The following is an 18,617-nucleotide window of genomic DNA, read 5'->3' on the forward strand; positions in this document are numbered from 1 at the left end:
TGGCACTCCGCAGTGGACCAATTGAGGGGGAGCAGAGAAATTGGCCAGATGGACGGCCTGAGTGCGGTCCTTTAAAAAGGATGCTAGCCAGGCCAGGGCGGACCCTCTGATGCCGGCCGCCTCGACACGGGAAAGAAGGATGCAATGATCCACCGTGTCGAAGGCGGCGGATAAATCAAGGAGGACCAAAGCCTGGGGCCGGCCAGCATCCATGCCCTCTCTGAGGTTGTCCATCACAGAGAGGACAGCGGACTCTGTGGAGTGCGCCGGGCGGAACCCAGCCTGACAAGAGGCTAGGCAGCCGTTCTCCTCCACAAAAATACTGAGCGTTCTAGTGATGTGACGCTCCAGAATTTTGCCAAGGAAAGGGAGGAGGGAAATAGGGCGGTAGTTAGCAAGTGAAGATGGGTTGGAACCCGGCTTTTTTAAAATAGGGATGATGATTGCCGATTTGTGAGACTGGGGAACAGTACCATGAGCCAGAGAATTATTGAGAAAAGTGAGCGAAGGGGAGGGACTGGCGGAATAAATTTGTTTTAAAATGTGTGCGGGGCAAGTGTCAGATGGAGAGCCTGACTTAACCGTCGAGACGAGAGACAGGAAGGCTTCTGTAGTCAGGGGAGGGAAGTATTCAAGGTATATCTGAGGAGAAAAGGGCTGTGGATCCAAGTAAGGGGGGGGATAACGTTAGACCTAATAGCTAAGATTTTATCTGAGAAGTAGCTATTAAGTGAATCACAGAGGGTCTGGGAAGGGGAGGGTTTGAGGGTTGCTCTATCAGAGAATGCCAGGTCTTGCACAATAGAGTAATAGTGTAAACCACTCCTTATGCCCATTTATACCAAAAGATTGGTAAATGGGTCACACATAACCTATAATATTTGGGAAAACTTTTATAAAAAGGGATCACTGATCATATCTGTCCTAACACGCCAAATGAATATAGATTTTCAATGGTGGAAGCTGCTGGACCTCTAATTTTGGATTGGGTACAAGTAATTAAAATGATGATTGCCACGTGCTACCATTATGTCCTGAGAATGCTCCTTCTCACACTCCCCTTATCTAATCCAAGCCAAATATACTGGGACATCACATTCTTTCTATGGAAGGTACGGATCCCATATGAAGAATGCAAAGTTTTACTCACACATAACAGAAGGGGATCTTAGCCTTCCATTCATTGTGACATGCCATGGCATCCAACATCTATCTCAAGTTACGCACCTCCTCTATAACTCAACCAATTTCCCTATCTGGGTTCACTTAGAGATTGCTTAGTACAACACACTGGTTTTGAAGATTTACACATTGTAAATAAGCCCCTTCTATGGAGCCTAAACCTGATGATAAGGTTATTACTCGTAGCTTGGTATACACCCATAGGTCGATCAAGGTAGATCCCATCCTCCATTCAGATTACCAACTTTGGGATTATGGCAAAATAAAGATAGGTGGATGGGCCATCTGTTGGTGGAGAGGACAGAGGGGAGTCTTACTATCCGACAACTATCCAATGATAATTAAATTCTTACATTTGGAGAAGTGATACACTTTTTTGGGTGTGGATGCAGAGTGGTAATACTGACAAATAGAACACTACGTTTCCCACCTGTTAGGTACACTGGCAAATCTTCTGACTGTATCAACTATTGACAAATACATCACATTATGGGGCAGGCACAAGAGTGACTACCAAATGAAGAATGATCGCACTCCTGATTTTACGTTTGTGAAAGTAATGCTGTTCGATTGAGGGTAAGTAGGTGCTATTTGGTAATTCCTTCTGAGTAAAAGGAAAGAAGTAACTGATCCTGTCTCGTTATTCCAAACCTGAGTAACATCCCCAAATGCATTAAAAAAGAAATTGATTTCAACTATTTTTGTTCCTGATTCCTTTAAATAAAGTTTTATTTGAATATTCTTTCAATTCTTCCAATTTTTCTTGATGTTATATTCACGACAATAGCTTTATTTTACACATCAGTATTCGTGGCCCAATGCATTTCGGGCATTTAGCCCTTCATCGGGGGCTTCATGTACTGTCAAACAGAATATACCCAATGTTGGAAAACAGATATGCATGTATTAACAGATATAACACAAGAGCACTATTATAGGATTGTACAATACTTTAGTCACTAAACTCTCTTCCCATGACATAAATGCTACTTATTACCTGTCAGAACAACAACTGAATAGATACACTGAAGAACATTGGTCTGGCTTAATGGACACACACAGATAGCAGCAGACAGAATCAAGGCTGATATTCTCATACTATAATATACTACACAGTTGGTTCTGGACACCATCATGTTTAGCTAAATTGGGTCTAAGCTGCAGCTCTTGCTGGTTGAGAGGCAGTCAAGATGAGGGCACACTGCCATATTCTTTGGTCATGTTCACTACTATTGAACGACTAGACAGAGATATGGGATATAATGGAAAAACACAGCTCAATACCTTTATGCCCCTCTATGACATGAAGACTGCTTCATGACTTATCAGATATTCCTGAAAGTCCATTCTCACAGTGGGCAAAATATGTATACTACCCTATAGAAAAGCAATAAGGCTCCCACACATGAAGAATAGTTGATGAAACTATGCCGCTTTGCTTAATATGAGAGAATAATTAACACGTTATGATACTATAGAAATATTAAATAAGATTTGAGCTCCTCTGCTCGGATACTGCCCCAACCTTAAAAGTGCCCGGTCAGTACTCTTTTATGCAGCCCGACTGCTACAAGCATGTTTACACTATATGCCTATAAATGGCCGTTTCATTGATTAGAGTCTTCCTTCTATGACACAGCAGTTATCCAAATTGCCAAATATGTGACAATGAACACTTTTTTTATTTTCCTTTAGAATTAATAAACTGTACAAAATCACTGTTAAATATTCAACAAGCTATACTGCCGCATGAGCACCTCCTGCATTCAGTAGCACAGCTTGGATTTGTGCATGGAACTATGAAACCCCTAATAAACCATTTTTAGAAAAAATAAAGCTGTGGTGACAGTGTACCTTGCTATGTAAATCTTTAAAATGACAAGATCATGTTATCTGTATCAATGAGATTGTGGTCCACTGACCACTCTTGTAAAAAGTTCTGCTACTATACTTACTGCAGAACCTAATGCAGACATTCCAAGCCTATCAAGTGTGTGTTGTACGTATGCTGTACATGTGTAGTAGTAAAGTTCTATGGGCATATGAGTAGAGCAATCAAGCCAATGGGATCCACTTTGGAAGCCCCTAGTGCAGCATTGCACTAGGCAGAAGGTGAGGACAGCTTCAATCCCTGTGGTTGTAGAATGGAGATCCTGACAACTGAAGTAAAAAAGATGGTGATGGGGCTACCTATAGATATTCTATGAAGATTTTGTGCCAGTCCCAGGATCACTGGGATTGCTCTGCAGAGAACTCAAAGAACTGTTGTGTACCTAAGGCTGGTGTCTGCATGACAGCCAGTCTCCTTCTGGTGAGAGTACATTACCTGAAGCTCAGGGTCTGCTTAGTGCCACAGACTGCTGCCTGCAGAGAGGGGGGAAGTGTGTGTCTGGCCCTGAAGGAAGAGGTATTGTCAAGAAAAAGTCCAGTGTGTTCCAAGTGTGTTGAGCACCCAGAAAATTAACCAAGTACAATTGTAGCACAGACCCAGGAATCCAGTGTTGGTGGTATAAGCACTCAACCACCACACTTGAAGCACAGTAGCCCTCGCCACTGGGGTCTGACAGAAGTGTATCATGCTCTTCACTTGTTCCAAGGGACTAGAGTGCAAGGGTCTCAGCTGGCTTATTCTGCCTCGTGGACTCAAAAGCCTGAAGAACGATTGTGTGTATGAACGATCTGCCAAGTTGGAGGTAGACTGCACAAGACTGGATGCTAGGAGCCTTCCTGCAATGCCTTGTATCTGTAGGTGAGATCACAATGATCTTTTCCAGTAACTGAAATTGGAGGAGACAAGACTTTAAATCTCCCTAAGAAACCTATCTGACTAGTTAGATTGTCCTACTCTGAGCTTTTACCTGCAAATTGCAAGGCTACCAAAAAGAACTATCTGCCCGTGTGGAGCCCACACTAGCAACACTCTCCTGCCTTAGAAGTGAGACTTGGAATTGTGATTAACTGGCAAATTCACTAGATTAGAAGTGAAATTAACAGCTACATACTACAGCTTCTTCGCCAATTCAGCTTTTGGTGCCACATTAAAAACCAGCAGAGCTTCACTATTTGCTGCAGAGTGTAGCTATGGCATGCTTGAGCTTTTAGTTCCCAAACCGAAAGCTTTAGCAGGAGCCCAGGCTCAATATATCCAACTATGCTGAACAAGTCTCACTTCCATAACAAACCCTAAGGGCCTGATTTAGAGTTTTGCAGACAACAAGTGAGTACTCCATCAAAAAGTGAAAGCTATAAGTTCACTTTATTAGAAGTGTATTATGGTCTAAATCACTTCTCATAAGGTGAATAGGATATCGGTCAAGTACCCATCCACCAGACTCTAAATCGGGCCCTAAATTCCAAAGTAAAACCTTTGACCAATGCAACCTACAAGACTTACCCAACCTCACTCCATCACAATGCCATTTAAATAATGCCTTGGCCCCAATCAACTGCAAGCTGTGACTTTAATTGGCATTGTTTTGTGTTTAAGTGATTTTTGCCTTAAAACTTGGACAAGTCAAATCTCCAGTTCCCTCAATTTGATTTTTACCATTTATTGTGTGATTTTGCCTAGTATTTATTTCTTTTTCTAACTTGGTTTGGGACCCATATTGTGTTCTTGGCAGTAATGTTGTTGCGTACTGCTTGAAGCGATTATGCATTTACCTAAGGGTATCAAGGGTTAAGCAATTATTTTCCAGTGAATTGTATTTTGACATAACAAAATTCTGTCTTATTAACCTAGTTCGGTATTCCACTCTCTGGTGAATAATTCAAAATCTCCGATTCCAATGATCGGTTTTGTAAAAATGTTTTTTTTCTTTTCTGTATTGTTTTGTGTAGTTTTTTTTTTTCGGTCTAGGTCAAGTGGGATGAGCCGAAAAGGTATTTGAAAACTGTGAAATGGCATGTGTGCGGCAGCCTAAAATTCTTTACAAGTAATGCTGCTTTATGACTTTAGAAACTATGGAAAATACTTTGTGTTTCTTGTGTGATCTTTATATAAGGAAACATACCTTGCCTAAAGTTTTCACATAGTCCAGAATACTTCATATAATTCACCCCATTTATAAATATTTATGTACACTTCCCCATGCGAGAAAAAATTGCAATTTGGACCCCACCTTTGCATCGGGCTGACCTGGGGTATATAAGTATTTTTAATCTCAAGTGATGCTGATTAAAATAGAGTGTGCCTTAAATAACGTATGAGCTCTCTACTTTCCAGGATACATTTAACTTGTATGAGAGGATGACCTCAAACAAAGTTATTGTGTTTATTTCAACAGGTAATTCTCTAATGGCCGAAAGAAAGCAAAACGATGACTAGTTGTGCCCGACAATCCTTCAACGTGCTAACCTTTGCTTTCTTGTTTCTGTCATCAACAGGTAAGCATTTTCTATCTAAATATTTGTACGCATTGTTGAAGCTTATACTCAGAGTGTTCTTAATTGTTGTTTACAAGGATTCAAAAAAGTTATGACACACAAAATTAACAAATATAATATGCTTAAATGTGACACTATGTAAATATATTTGACAAACTAAGTAAGTATGCAAGCCCTTGATGTGGAGGAAGGGAGAAATGAGAAGCCAGAAACAGAATAACAAGGGCAGTTATAAAGGTTACGCACATTGGAAGAATGTCAAATGTGTCTTATTGATGACCTCATGGAAGTTTTCTGAGACCCAACTGTCCTGACAAAGCCTTGAAAAGAGCCATTCGTTCAACTAAGTAGCATTGATTCTAGAATCATTTTTTGAAAATGATTATAGACTCCGAAGATATTTTGGACATTTGTGTCGGTCGGTGAAACTTTAACAGCCACGCTTCTCTAAAGTATCTTTTCAGAGCTTTAGGTTTTACAGTACATATTGGCCAACTGTATTTACAATAGATAAAAATTACTTGGGGACACGGGGAGGTTCTTATTGGTGATATGTTAGCCTTTGGAAAAATAGACTACAAAAGTTGATGGCAAAAATAGACTAAAAAATAAAGACAAACATACAAAATTATCTACAAAGAAAAGGTCAACATCCACCTCATCCCACCTCCAAAGGACTAGCCTAGAAAATACTATAGAGCTGTAGTTAGAATGTTAATTTAGCTCAGATACAGCGATCATGTGAAGTTACATTAGTTGGATTATGTATTCATACGAGATCAAAATTGTTATATATAGATATTTTTACTTTGGTTTATTTACACTTTATAAGTTTTATTTCAGTTACTAGTTTATAAAAGGTTTACAAAATCTTATAACCAAATAAATAAGAATTATAATAAACATATTGCCATACACGTATACTGACAGATATTGTAAGCAAAGTTAATAAGTAACTATAAGGAAACCAGTAGGAATACCTAGCATACAACAGAGGAAGCTATAAATAAAACCAGACCTCACAAACAGACAAAGCAAATAGACCACAAGGAAGTTTAAATCAAGGCCACAATAAAAGGTACAGTGACAGATCATACAAACAAATTGAAAGACTCGCCATATAAAGCCAATATGACAACTAGCAACTAGCATACAGCAGGTACAGCCATAAGTAACATAAAACCCTTCACACAAAGCAAACAGGCTGCAAGGTAGTTTCAATTAAAGCCACAATATATGTTATAGTAAATTGATCTATTGCACACTCTTATTTTAACCAGTGGCTAAAGATACAGTCAAAATATAGTGCTAAAGTCACACCTGTTTAGAGAGCTAAGGTCCAGCAATTGGGCAAGACAAAATTATGTTGTGGAATGTGAGGTATTCTTTAGCACACAATGCCATATATATTGATTACTCCCCATCAAAAGCTTCACAAGCATTGAGTGCTATGGTAATCCATCTTACGAAAGAATAATCAGCAGTGTTCTCCAAAATCATGAAGGCTCTAAAATTGTGCGATATTTGATCACTGATGAAGCTCTAAATGGGCTAATAAAGAACTATAGTGGTGCTTGTTGGTCTATCCAGACCAGAATACTTGAATAGCAAATGTACAGGAGTTTTAAGACCCGTTTAATATAATCTACAAAATCTAGACACCATTGCAATATTAGCTCAAACATTTTTTAGATTAAAAATGTTTAAAAAAACACAAAATCCCCTTTAGATATGGCTTCCCCTATGTGGTAAACCCCCCTGGAAATATAGTTGGAGCACCTTCAAATTAAAATCAGGAACAAAAGAGAAAACATATTTTTCCTGACAGTGTGATTAAATCTACAATTCTTTCACAGGGAAGTGAAGACTCACAGATCAAAGTGCTGGGCACAAGGTACTGCAGATTCATAAAAAGAGACCCTAACGCCAAGATGGACTAAAACGGAGTTAGGATTATGCAACTAATTACTACTTGAATCAATATAGTGTGCACACTGGTCTTTAACAATAATTCTGAAGAATATAGCTTAACTCACTAGTCTTTGAACTGAAAGACAACATTCTACAAGCTGGCAAAACACCAAGAAAATGTTGACAAGTGCTCCAGCCTATTGTTCCTGGAAGGGATTACGACCAAACCCCAGGGCCCATTTTCAAATGGGGCCATTAAGCAAATGAAAGCTGTGATTATGTCAGAATTTCCAGATGATGTCTGACAGGTTCTCATGGCAATTCGCCCACTTACTCAGAATGTACGACTGCCAGAATCAAAGAGAAAGTTCCAGCTGAACTAAATACCAGAGTGAATGGGATGAAGAGAGGGAGAGAAACAAATAACACACCAACGTGTTATGTCACGTCTGCTATCACAGCGATGTTAATGATCAGTTCACTCTGGTAAGGGGCTGTCTATACATGCAAGGACAGAGCATATGTGAATTTAGTAGTAGTAGTAAACATATGAAACTTGCTAAGATGTTAGTTCCCACAAACAATTATCATCTTCATAATGGCAGGCCACTATATTCCTAAACCTGACTGGGGTAACCAGTAACACGACAGGCAAGGAAGCCAAGAAAACTGTGAAAGGGAAAGTAACAGAGCAAAGAGAACCAGAAATGCAACAAAGCCAAATCAAAGTCCAAGAGCCAAATTTAAGTAAACATTTTTAAGGTCTGAAATATTGAGGGAACCGAGCAGGAGGAAAATAAAAACAATGTATGGGACGAGATGGTGAACAAACTCTCCATCTGGCGGAAAGCCGCTGCAACATGGAAAGTTCTCAGGCAGTGTCTATTTGCCTACCTGGCATTTAAATAGTGCAACTGCTTGCCTCATCCTGGAAGCCACACCCCTTAACCTTCGTGTATCTATATGTCGACAGCACCACAACCTCAAAAGGTCACTGTGCCGCAATCTTAAAGGAGATTGATTCCATGATCTATCAACTACGAGTGTCAAACTCTGTCACTTGCTCATTCCTGACAGTTACCAACCCAGGTACCATATCAATGCAACATATCAAACAAGCGTTGGCAAAGCCAATAGATCTCGCCTATGTGACGGCAAATGGTTTTGCCAATGTCTTGTACATCAGATCGAATGATGTTCAGCATGGATAAACTTTGGTGGTGTGGTGTAGAGGAAAGTGGAGAAGAGTGTGTGGAGTGGACTGGAGTTGAGTGATAGAGTGGCATAGAGCAGACTAGTCTATAGTGAAGTACAGTTTCTGTTTCAATGTATTTTTTTCTTTTTAAGGTGACAAGTTAAAAAATATTCTTCCACAAATAATATAATGTGGTCTACCTTCTGTATGTTGTTTGAGATTGAAAATGAGCCATAACTGAGCTCATGATGTATAATTGGTCATGCGCTATTACATAAATACCACTATGAACAAAATATGAAGGGAATTATTATGGCTGTGCTTCTCAGCCGATGAAGCAGGATTTCATATTACCAGTTCTAGTTTACCTTATCTACTTGTAATGGGACTCATTAATACCCTGGAGCATATCGTTACCCAGAGTATTTCAGCACTTGCAGCAGCTTTAGGCTCTTGTTCTTCCCACATGCGTCAGGTCAGACACTTGTGGCCCCCAGGACGCCAAATAGATTTCCTAGAAAGTTTTTTTCCCTCATGGTTGGAGCAACTAGGTCTTTTTCTTATCCAATGGAAGCTTGTAGACATCTGAACATTTGAAATTCTGCAGTCCAGAGCTCATATGAAGGCTGATGTGGGTTTGGAGTTTTATCTGCCAATTGAATTAGCATCATGCAAATGACTATTCAATGAATATATATCAATAGTGTTAAGGCTGGGTCTATGCAATGCCATTAATTTGCATAATCCAATGGTATACAGATTTACCACTGGGGAATAGTGAGTGACAAAAGTTTCACGGGGAATGTTCCATGCAAATGAGGTATGTTTGGATAGTTCTTCAGAACCAAGGAACAGGTACTCCTGCCCCAGTACTACTGGGTACATAATGTGCAATTCTATAATACTGGCAATGGCTCTTTTTGCAGGTCATTGTCAGGTGATAACCTGTGGGTAATGTCGTTCATTGTGCACATCATTATGGTGGTATAAACAGTACTTCATTAATAGAGGGTTGTATGACAGAAGCACACATGGCTGAACCGCGCTTACCTCTATAGCGCCATCCCAACGATAAATGCATCTTAACCATGCATTCCTTTAACATGCATGCATGTATTATGCATGCCTTTAAAGCTAATTTCGTTGTAAAGGCATGTTTGGTAAAGGGATGGGTGTGGTAGATTACCACTACCCTGCCCGCCTGCCCGAAGCACTGAAATACTATCCCCCTATTTCACCTCCTCCGCCCTGAGCCCTAGAACCGACCTGTGTGCCCTTAAAACAACCCCTAACTCTTTCCCAGCCTGAGGCCTAAAACCCTGCCCTCTTTAATGAAAACTACCCGAACCCTCTCTCCCCTGATCCCCCCGCCCTGAACTCTAAAACTTAGCCCCACCTCTAAAAACTACCCTCCCAACCTGGCTCCAGCCCAACTTACCTGTCCGCACCCAGAGCTTCGTGTTCTGACGCTTCCTGTTGCTCTCCCCGCTCATCCAGACACTCGACCTGTTTCTGCCTTTACTGCGCATATGCATGGTTAAGGCAGATGGGAGATTCACGCATGCAATACCCCACACAGCCCCAGTCCAGGCACATACGTGTGTCACAACAAAAGCAGTGACGGAGTGCTCCTTTGCACTTAGTTATTAGACAAATGCTGTCTCATCATTCAGATTGCATATCCAGACGTATCCCTGATCCATGATACAGTACGTGGAACTTTATATTACGACATAAATAGCACATAGTGAATGCTATTTATTCTGAACTTAAAGCTACATTTTGAGAAATGATGAAAAACCCCAGCCCTTTGAACCAAACGGATGGCAAGAACTGCGCCTACTGCTGAAGTGCAGGAAATCCTCTCTAATTTACCCAATTATTCTAACGTGACATGTGTACGGACGTGTGTACCGAGCCATGAGGAATGCTAGTTTTTCATTAGTGCTCGTAATGTTCATCTGTATTCACAAGTATCCGGGCTGCTTTGTTCCATATTTATCTGCAAAGCGCTCCATTCGCTCAACGACTGCCATGAAATATTAATCATGGCGACATCGAGGGATTACAATGGATTGCACTCATGAAAGCAGCTATTAAGGTTCGCTAAAAGCGCAATTCTGTCAAATGATCTACCCTTTTACCTGTAGAGCCCCAATGAACGCCATTTTGATGTGCTTGGCTTACGGTTTGGAAGTTGTCAGCGCTACAGATAGTAATTAGGAGTTTCTGCTGAGGTCTAAAGTACATTCTGCTGCATTTGAAAGTTCGGTAGCAACTCTAAAAGAGCTTACTTGTGTATTTTAGCTCCGGTAAATGAGTCAACTACTGTAGTTTCTCTGCTGCTTTATGACCGGCTGCTAGACCTAACCTTAAGCTTCTCCCCCTCCACCGCTAACCCCTTTATTGTGGTCTGGCTTGACAGTGCAGCTGTAGCCACACAATTATATGAGCATCACTTGCGTGGGCTTTCGCTTCACACACATGTTGGGTGGCAAGAACAAATGTTTTGATGGGGCAGACGTTGTGTACTTCAAAAAGTGCGTGTGCTCCATGCAGCTGTGATCATTTTGTTTATCCAGCTGCCTAAACTTGAAATTTCAGGGGCCCACACATTACATAGGAATGCTATTAAAGTATGTTTTTTTTCTGGCAGAAGCACAGATTGGAGGAAGCAGTCTTTTGTTTTAGATCTAGCTTGATAGTGAAAGTATCACTTGACCTTTTAACCCAATCCGTATTATTCTGCAGTTCTTTGCTTCCACAAACATACATATCTTTTCCCATGCTATTTACTTCACATTACCATACAATATTCCTTTAAAGCCAATCGTGTTTTGTTTGCTTGTGGCAGTGCTCACTTAAGCCTTCGTTAGTTTTTTAAACAAAAGGTATCCCCATCAAACTGTGCTTCCTTTTTGCCCCACATCTTGGGGATTCCAAAAGTACCCAGGGACTGGATTTTCCCGGAACAAAACATGAAAATGGAAACTGTAGCAAGATGTTATTTTTTTGTTGCAAAAACGGAAGAAAGTGCTTTCCTGAGCTACACACATGGGATAGCAATTTGATCATGAAAAAGCTGGATGCTAAGAAGTTTGTTGAACGCCACAGTTTCTGGGAACTTTCCATTACAGAAATGCGAGGACAAATGCTTGGTTTTTGGCAAAGTTTGAGGTTTGCAGGTAATTATGGGTAAGAAAACATTTAGTGATAGGCGCAAGGTCCACTACCCTCGACTTCCTGGAGTGTCCAGTTTTCAAATGTCTCAGTTTGGTAGGTTTCCCTGGGTGGGAGTTAAGCCTAAATATTGCAGCTAAGCTGTCCCCAAAATAGGTCATTTCTTTTTACAGGAAATGCTGATGTCTCTCTTGGTTGCATATTGTGCCCTTTTGTGTCACAGCTGCTAGACTGAGCCACACAAGTGGCATGTATATATCAGGAGAGGTGTGGGAATGCTGAGTGGTAGAAATGTTGTGATTCCAAGAGATTCCAGAAGTGTACGGCACCGAAATATGAGGAAGTTGTGTGATTTTAGCCAAAGTTTGAGGTTCACAGAGTGGGTTGGATCCACATAAGTTACACCACCCTGGATTCCCCTGAGTGTTCAGTTTTCTCTAATGTCATACATTATTTCAGAACCCATCTACTCCTCACACACTGCCTCCTACTGGCTAGTAGTGTGGCAAGAAAAAACAATCACATATCAACACACAGGGTCACATAACTCTGCTTCCTCTTCAAAGATTTGTTGACTTTGTCTTTGCCCTTAATCCTGTACAGTGTTTTGCTGTCATTTTGCAAGGATTGTTCTATAAAAATATCATCTTTGTACATAGTGATACTAGAGCAGAAGATATGTAATGGGTGAGATGTTCTGATTCTAGTAAACACTTAACCCAACCTCACAGGACACTATCACTAAATAAGCGAAACATGAGAGCAGCAAGATAATCTGTATAGCATATTTCAATGTGATTGATTATGAGACTCAATTTAAAAAAAAAGGGGGTGGGAGAGGGTAAGCGAGGTTCAACCTTCTCTACAAGTATTGAAGAAAATAGAAACCTTCTTAGGGGTCTCACTGATACTTGGTCCTTTTAAACCAACAAAGAAGAAATTGGCACAAAAGCTGTAATAAAAAAGTAACATCTTTAATAACCTCAAACGAAGGAGTCTACGTCACTTAGAAGCCTTAGCAAATGAATGAGGCAGTCTAAGGAGTACAGAAAACAGGAGCCTTATATATGCTTATAGTTACATAGTCAGCATAAGACCAAGGGGCAGTCCTGGCTCCTGTAAGCATGCAACATGCCTAATATGGGCATGCAAGATCTACTTGCCCAACAAAGTGGGAGGAGAGTTACTTCTCCATACAGCAGCAAAAATAGCCTGACAATTGTAAAAGAGAAGCAGGTGCATTCTACTAGCTAGGCCCTTCTAAGCATGTGCAAGGCTCTGAAGAGGGAAACAGCACATGGCGAGCACATGGCTACCTAAAATGGCTGCCAAATACAAAATGGCTTTCAGCTCATGCTAACAAATCCCTGCAATCTTTGACAGTATGGTATTAAAAAATAGAGAAACCGAGTCCTGTTATGAACACAAAAAGTAACACTCCAATAGAAAATATAAAAACTGTGATTTTCTTGTAAATCCCTCACCCAGCAGGGTTACAACTTGGTGGCATGTTTCATCATAGGGTCCTGTTAGGAACAACAAGGGACCCCAATTCAGTCAGCACAGGACCTCGGGGAGATACTTTTGAGAACAACAACGGTCCCAGGGCCGTTTCTACCATTAGGCAAGACTAGGCGGCTGCCTAGGGCGGCTGCCTAGGGCGGCAAAAGGAGGAGAGCGGCAAAAAACCAGAGTTTGGGAATCCCCTTGGCTCCAGTTATGTGAAATAACACTGGAGTAGCAGCTACGATTTTACAATCTCATTAATGTTGCCTTTTGTAAGTTCTACATTTGTCACATTTCATTTTGATCCAAAATATATCTTCGTTTTGTGTTAAGCTTTCACTGAGGAAGTTCCGTTTTGAGCACATTAATTATTAAGTTTAGTTTTAGGCACATTAATTATTGTCAGAAATGTTTGTCTGTGTGTTCTCGGTCAGAAATCGCAGGTGACCAGTTTTAAACGGCTTCTAACAGATCCAGAGGTGGAGCGTGGCTGTTTCAGACATAGATTACCTATGGACAGCGGAACTAAAAAGGCAAGTTCTAGTGACTAAATAAAAAATAATGCCGGATGTAGCCAGCAGAGACTGGTAGCATCTCTTCTGCATTCGAAGAGAAAAGAAAACACATTTAAATGTTGGTCAATATAAAGATTTGGTATATGGTATATGGGATTTTCTTCTCTGGGTGCTGCGTCCATTACCTACATCACATTGGGCCCTGCAAATGGGAACAACTGGAAGAGCTTAAAGTGCACTCCGTCAGGTCTCTCTCTGAGTCTAGGCAGTTTTCGGAAGTGCGGAAGTGACGAGCCACAGCGGAAGCCACGGAGACCTGGAGACCCAGAGGCCAGGAGTCGGAGTAGCTGGGCCCCGCATCAACGAGTGGAGGCTGCGTGTGCGGAGAATAAGGCGACCAAGCGAGGCAAGTGAGCAGTTGTGCAGTGGGTGACCAGGCTAGTGCCACGGTTCCTCCCGTTCCCATAAGTGCAGAGGTGGTCGGCGTGGGCGCTAGGCCAGTGCAGTTTGCACAACGGAGAGGACCGCCCCACCCCATGCGGGAATCCATCACGCTGCATCGCAACAAGGCCAACTTTGGCACGGTGAGCCGCCTGGCGCTGGAACTGGTGGAGACGAAGGTATTGCAGCGTTACACATGTTTGCTTTATTTGCTTGCAAGGAAAGCGGGAGTTACGTGGGTTTTGTTGTCCGTCATGTTGTTCTCTGAGCAGTGTTGGCAACAGTGAGGCCTAAAATTGCAACAAGATGCCCTGCCACTAATTGAAGCTCTTATCTAGCCTGCAGTTTACGAGACAGAGGTCACGCTAATCAAATGCACTTTTTAATTCTCGCCTAGGGCAGCAAAATGCCTAGAAACGGCCCTGAACGGTCCCATGCATACAAAATAGTGCGAAATAATGAATATAGACAGAATCAATTCTATATTAGGAGCGACATGTCCAGCCGGACAGAGGTCTTCAAGTTTACTCAATACGTAATAAATTACAACCAGAAGAAATACCTTCAACATTCACCAGTGCGGGGCACAAGCCTGTACCCAGACACTCCCATACAGAAAGGAAAAAGGCTTTTTTAAGGCAAAATTAAAGTTTTCTGTTCCAGAAATTCTTATGTACAGAAAAATCAAGATGCACCATTTACAAATACATTACATATAAATCAAGTTATGTATAAGGTGCGAGGCAGGTCGACGGCGTTTCGGTCCCACTACTTAGATCATGGGGACCATCATCAGGACATAAAATAATGCCTTAGTGTTTTTAAGCCTCTAAATGCCTAGGAAGAGGAAGAAGAAAAGAATTGGCATATGTACATTTTCAAATTATATCCATTAAAAATATCAAGTGACTTAAAGTGAACATACTATACAGGCGCGGTGAATTCGTGAAGTTCCTAGGTACCATGCCGAGTGGCATGGATGCAGTTAAGTTTCAAATCCCGTTTTAACAGTGTCAGAAAGAGCAGTACCTCGGGCTAATTCGAGAAAAATGAATAGATAAAGAGTGGTCGATTGTGCGCTATGGAAACCGGTATCCGTGTGAATTATTTGTAGTGAAATTGACGTGGCGGGTAAGGTTAACCCGTGCGCTCTGACGGAGTGTTGGAGGCGTGGGGTGAGGCGCTATGATGGCGGTATCCGTGTGAATTATAACGTGGCGGGTAAGGTAAACCCGTATGCTCTGCCAGAGTATTAAGGCGAGAGGTGCGTGAAACGTGTGCGCTGGTGCGCTAACAAGGTTAAGGCAGTCTACATGCTGGGTACTACCGGGTAGTGAATGAGCGATTACAGGTGGCCAGGCGGTCGAAAATAGGGTCCATCCCGATCCGCTACAGATCGCGCTTGCTGCGACCGGCGAATTGTGTGGGAGCACTATATTCTTTTCCAATGATAAAGGATGGTGCTTAATGAGGGGGAAGCAGGGGTGGTGATGTAGTTTTTGAAAAATACCTGGGTGGTAGGTATACCATATTGTATTCCTACCTCCAGTCAGTATGGTTAAAAAGACAGGGGGAGGTGTAGGAAAAAAGTAAGTGATGATACTTATTTCCTACAGGTCAACCTGTTTCAAGCCATAACCCCTAATTAGGCGTTTCTTCAGGACCTAGGGAAACAAGTTCCCTGGTTCCAATCCTATTGTTTTTTAATTTTGTACACACTATTTGCATGCCAAAAAAGTTGAGAAAATATACATTTACCACCTAGTTTTGATCACTGATTATCTGTTGGGACATAAAATGAAGAGTTAGATTCTCTAAACACTTGCTTCATAATTATTGCTCTGTATATTGACATTATATTGTTGTGAGCACCTCCCTGTGAGGTATACACTGCAATGTGAGCACATCTAGTGAAAGTTGAGTAAAAAAGAAAAAAAGATACTGTACTGTATTTTGAAAATAACCCACATACATCTATAATTTAAAGAAATGTATAAAGAGAAACAACAACGTGTGTAATTACATGAATTGTAATATACATTTAAAAGGTTTTAGCATTGGTTCATGATTTCTCCCGGGGGAGAGGGTACCTGTTGTCACACTCTGTAAATACAGAAAAGGGGGGAAAGGGACGGAAAGCTGTGGTATGAGTTGATGACTTCAACAATAGACCCACAATGTATTTTGCAATGCAGGCTGCCTGTTGCCAAAATTGCATACATTATATCATCATACTTTGTGGCTGACAAAACCCATTAAGTGCGGTCGAGCCGCTCTTACAGCATCAAGGCGACGCCTCTGCTGTTTGCTTCTATTTTGGGAAATCCCTCCGGGAACCATATATTGACACGGCGGCTCAAAACAGAGGGTTAAATGTTAATCGGCATCTTGCGGACGTTGCGGCCACATGCCTCTGAAAAAAGCTAGACCGCTGACCATATTCCAAATGGCAGTCTGAAATGGAACCATCTTCCGGTTCCATTTCTGTGGTCAGAAAAGGCACAAAGACGAGCAAGGAATCTCAGTATAAATGGCTCAATATAAATTGCCCATTTTGAATAAGATTTGTGTTTAAAGTTTTATACAAATAAAAATAGAAAGATATACATCAGATACATGTATAGATTTTTTACTGAGAAGTCTATGTATTGTATACATTCTTGTTCTTTTTTTGAAAAAACAATGAGCGGGAGAGAGGGAAGGAAGTGGGTTTTGTTGCAGTCTTTTATTATTGTTTTATTAAGAGAAGACTGTGAAGGGTGAGCATAATCAATGTTAACAGATGTTTGGCAGGACCAAGAAAGGTCAGTGGTCCTCAGATTGCTACTCTTTTCCACTTGTTGTAACAGCCTGGAGGGTGGTTATTACTGAATGAAATGGCCCCATGGGATGTTGTCATTCAGACCTTTGACCTGAGTTTTAAATTTGAACACCCAGCATTTTTCTTGTTTAAAAAGTCGCTGTTGTGAATTTAGAGTATCTCTAGTGTGTTCAAGGACCACCCATTGGAAATTACATGCAATGTGTTTCATTTCCAAACAGTGCGATGACATTTTTGTGGTTATGCGGGACACTGTAAATTATGCAGTGTTCACATATTCATATGAATGAATGCAATACCGGCTGCAAGCAGAAGGACCTTTTAGACAGATACATACTGAGCTCATTCCAGAGAGCTTTCTTCAAGAACAATGTCAATAGGAAATAAATAAACATGACTTTGCTTGGTTGTGTGCAGCAGAAATAATATACAGTGAATGTTACATCCATTTTAAACCAGATGGCTTTGAGGCCTTCTTAGCGTACGTGAAGAAAAATAATTTTAACAAGTTGTATCAAAACGTTTCTTAGGGGATACCGTCATGTGGAGTGTAGAACCACATTCTTCATGTTGGTAAACGCGCTCAATTAAAATAAAGAATACAATGCACAAGCACTTCCACAAACACCAGCCTTTCGCTTTGGTATTTCTCGCGTTGTCATGGATTTTGCAAAATGTTATTGTTAGGGAATCTGCCAGACGCTCATCAACCTACAAAAAAGAAAAGATTGCCTATAGGTACACATATTTTTGGGGCCTCAATAAAGCACTCATTACTCAGCAATTCTTAATTCAAAAGGAAACTATATTGTGTGTGGATGGGCTTTTTGTGAAAGGACAGCATGCCGTAACACTCAGTGCAGTTATTCAATGGTTGAAGTGCGCTAAGCCATTGCCCCATGATGCAGATCGTGTTGTGTGCATATAGATAGATAGATAGATAGATAGATAGATAGATAGATAGATAGATAGAGGAAATTGGAATAAACAGCACAGCTAAATGTCTACATAACCACAGCATACAAAAGTACTGAAAACAAACCAGAAAGTCGTACAAGCAGGACATACAAAATAAATTAGTCTACAAGTGTAATTGTAAACCTCAATTAAAATACATACCAGCATGATATACAGGAGACCAGTTATAAATGTATTAATAATAAAGGTATTGTGTGCATCCTGAAAGAGACTAACTTTGGAAAGAACAGTTTGAAATGGACTCAATCTAGTGTACTGTGAAATGGCAGCAGTCAAAATAAGCATTGGTTAAATGCATTAGGTTTCACCTATGTGATTATAATTAAGTTTTTTTTTAAGTTATAGCTTGCTGAGTAGTTGTACACTATAAGTTGCAGTAAGTTTGTTAAAGTGTTAAGACTTGTTTATGTACAAATAGGCAATATATAGTGCTGTTTACTAGTGGTATAGTATATTGCTGGTACGTAATAGCAAAATTTGGAAGAATAAAATGAAAGAGAGA

General features: G+C 40.8%; 1 protein-coding gene across 2 annotated transcripts in view; it reads left to right on the forward strand.

Moving 5' to 3' along the window:
- SHISAL1 (shisa like 1) overlaps nucleotides 1–18,617 on the forward strand; it is a 671,920-nt gene that overhangs the window by 259,968 nt on the left and 393,335 nt on the right. For both annotated transcript variants that reach the window (XM_078673855.1, XM_078673854.1), the window contains exon 2: nucleotides 5,469–5,568. In XM_078673855.1, coding sequence (XP_078529981.1) covers nucleotides 5,502–5,568 — 67 coding nt within the window. In that variant the 5' untranslated portion in view covers nucleotides 5,469–5,501. The remainder of the gene's footprint in view (nucleotides 1–5,468; nucleotides 5,569–18,617) is intronic.

This window comes from Lissotriton helveticus, chromosome 1_1 (genome assembly GCF_964261635.1).
Source record: "Lissotriton helveticus chromosome 1_1, aLisHel1.1, whole genome shotgun sequence".
NCBI lineage: Eukaryota > Metazoa > Chordata > Amphibia > Caudata > Salamandridae > Lissotriton > Lissotriton helveticus.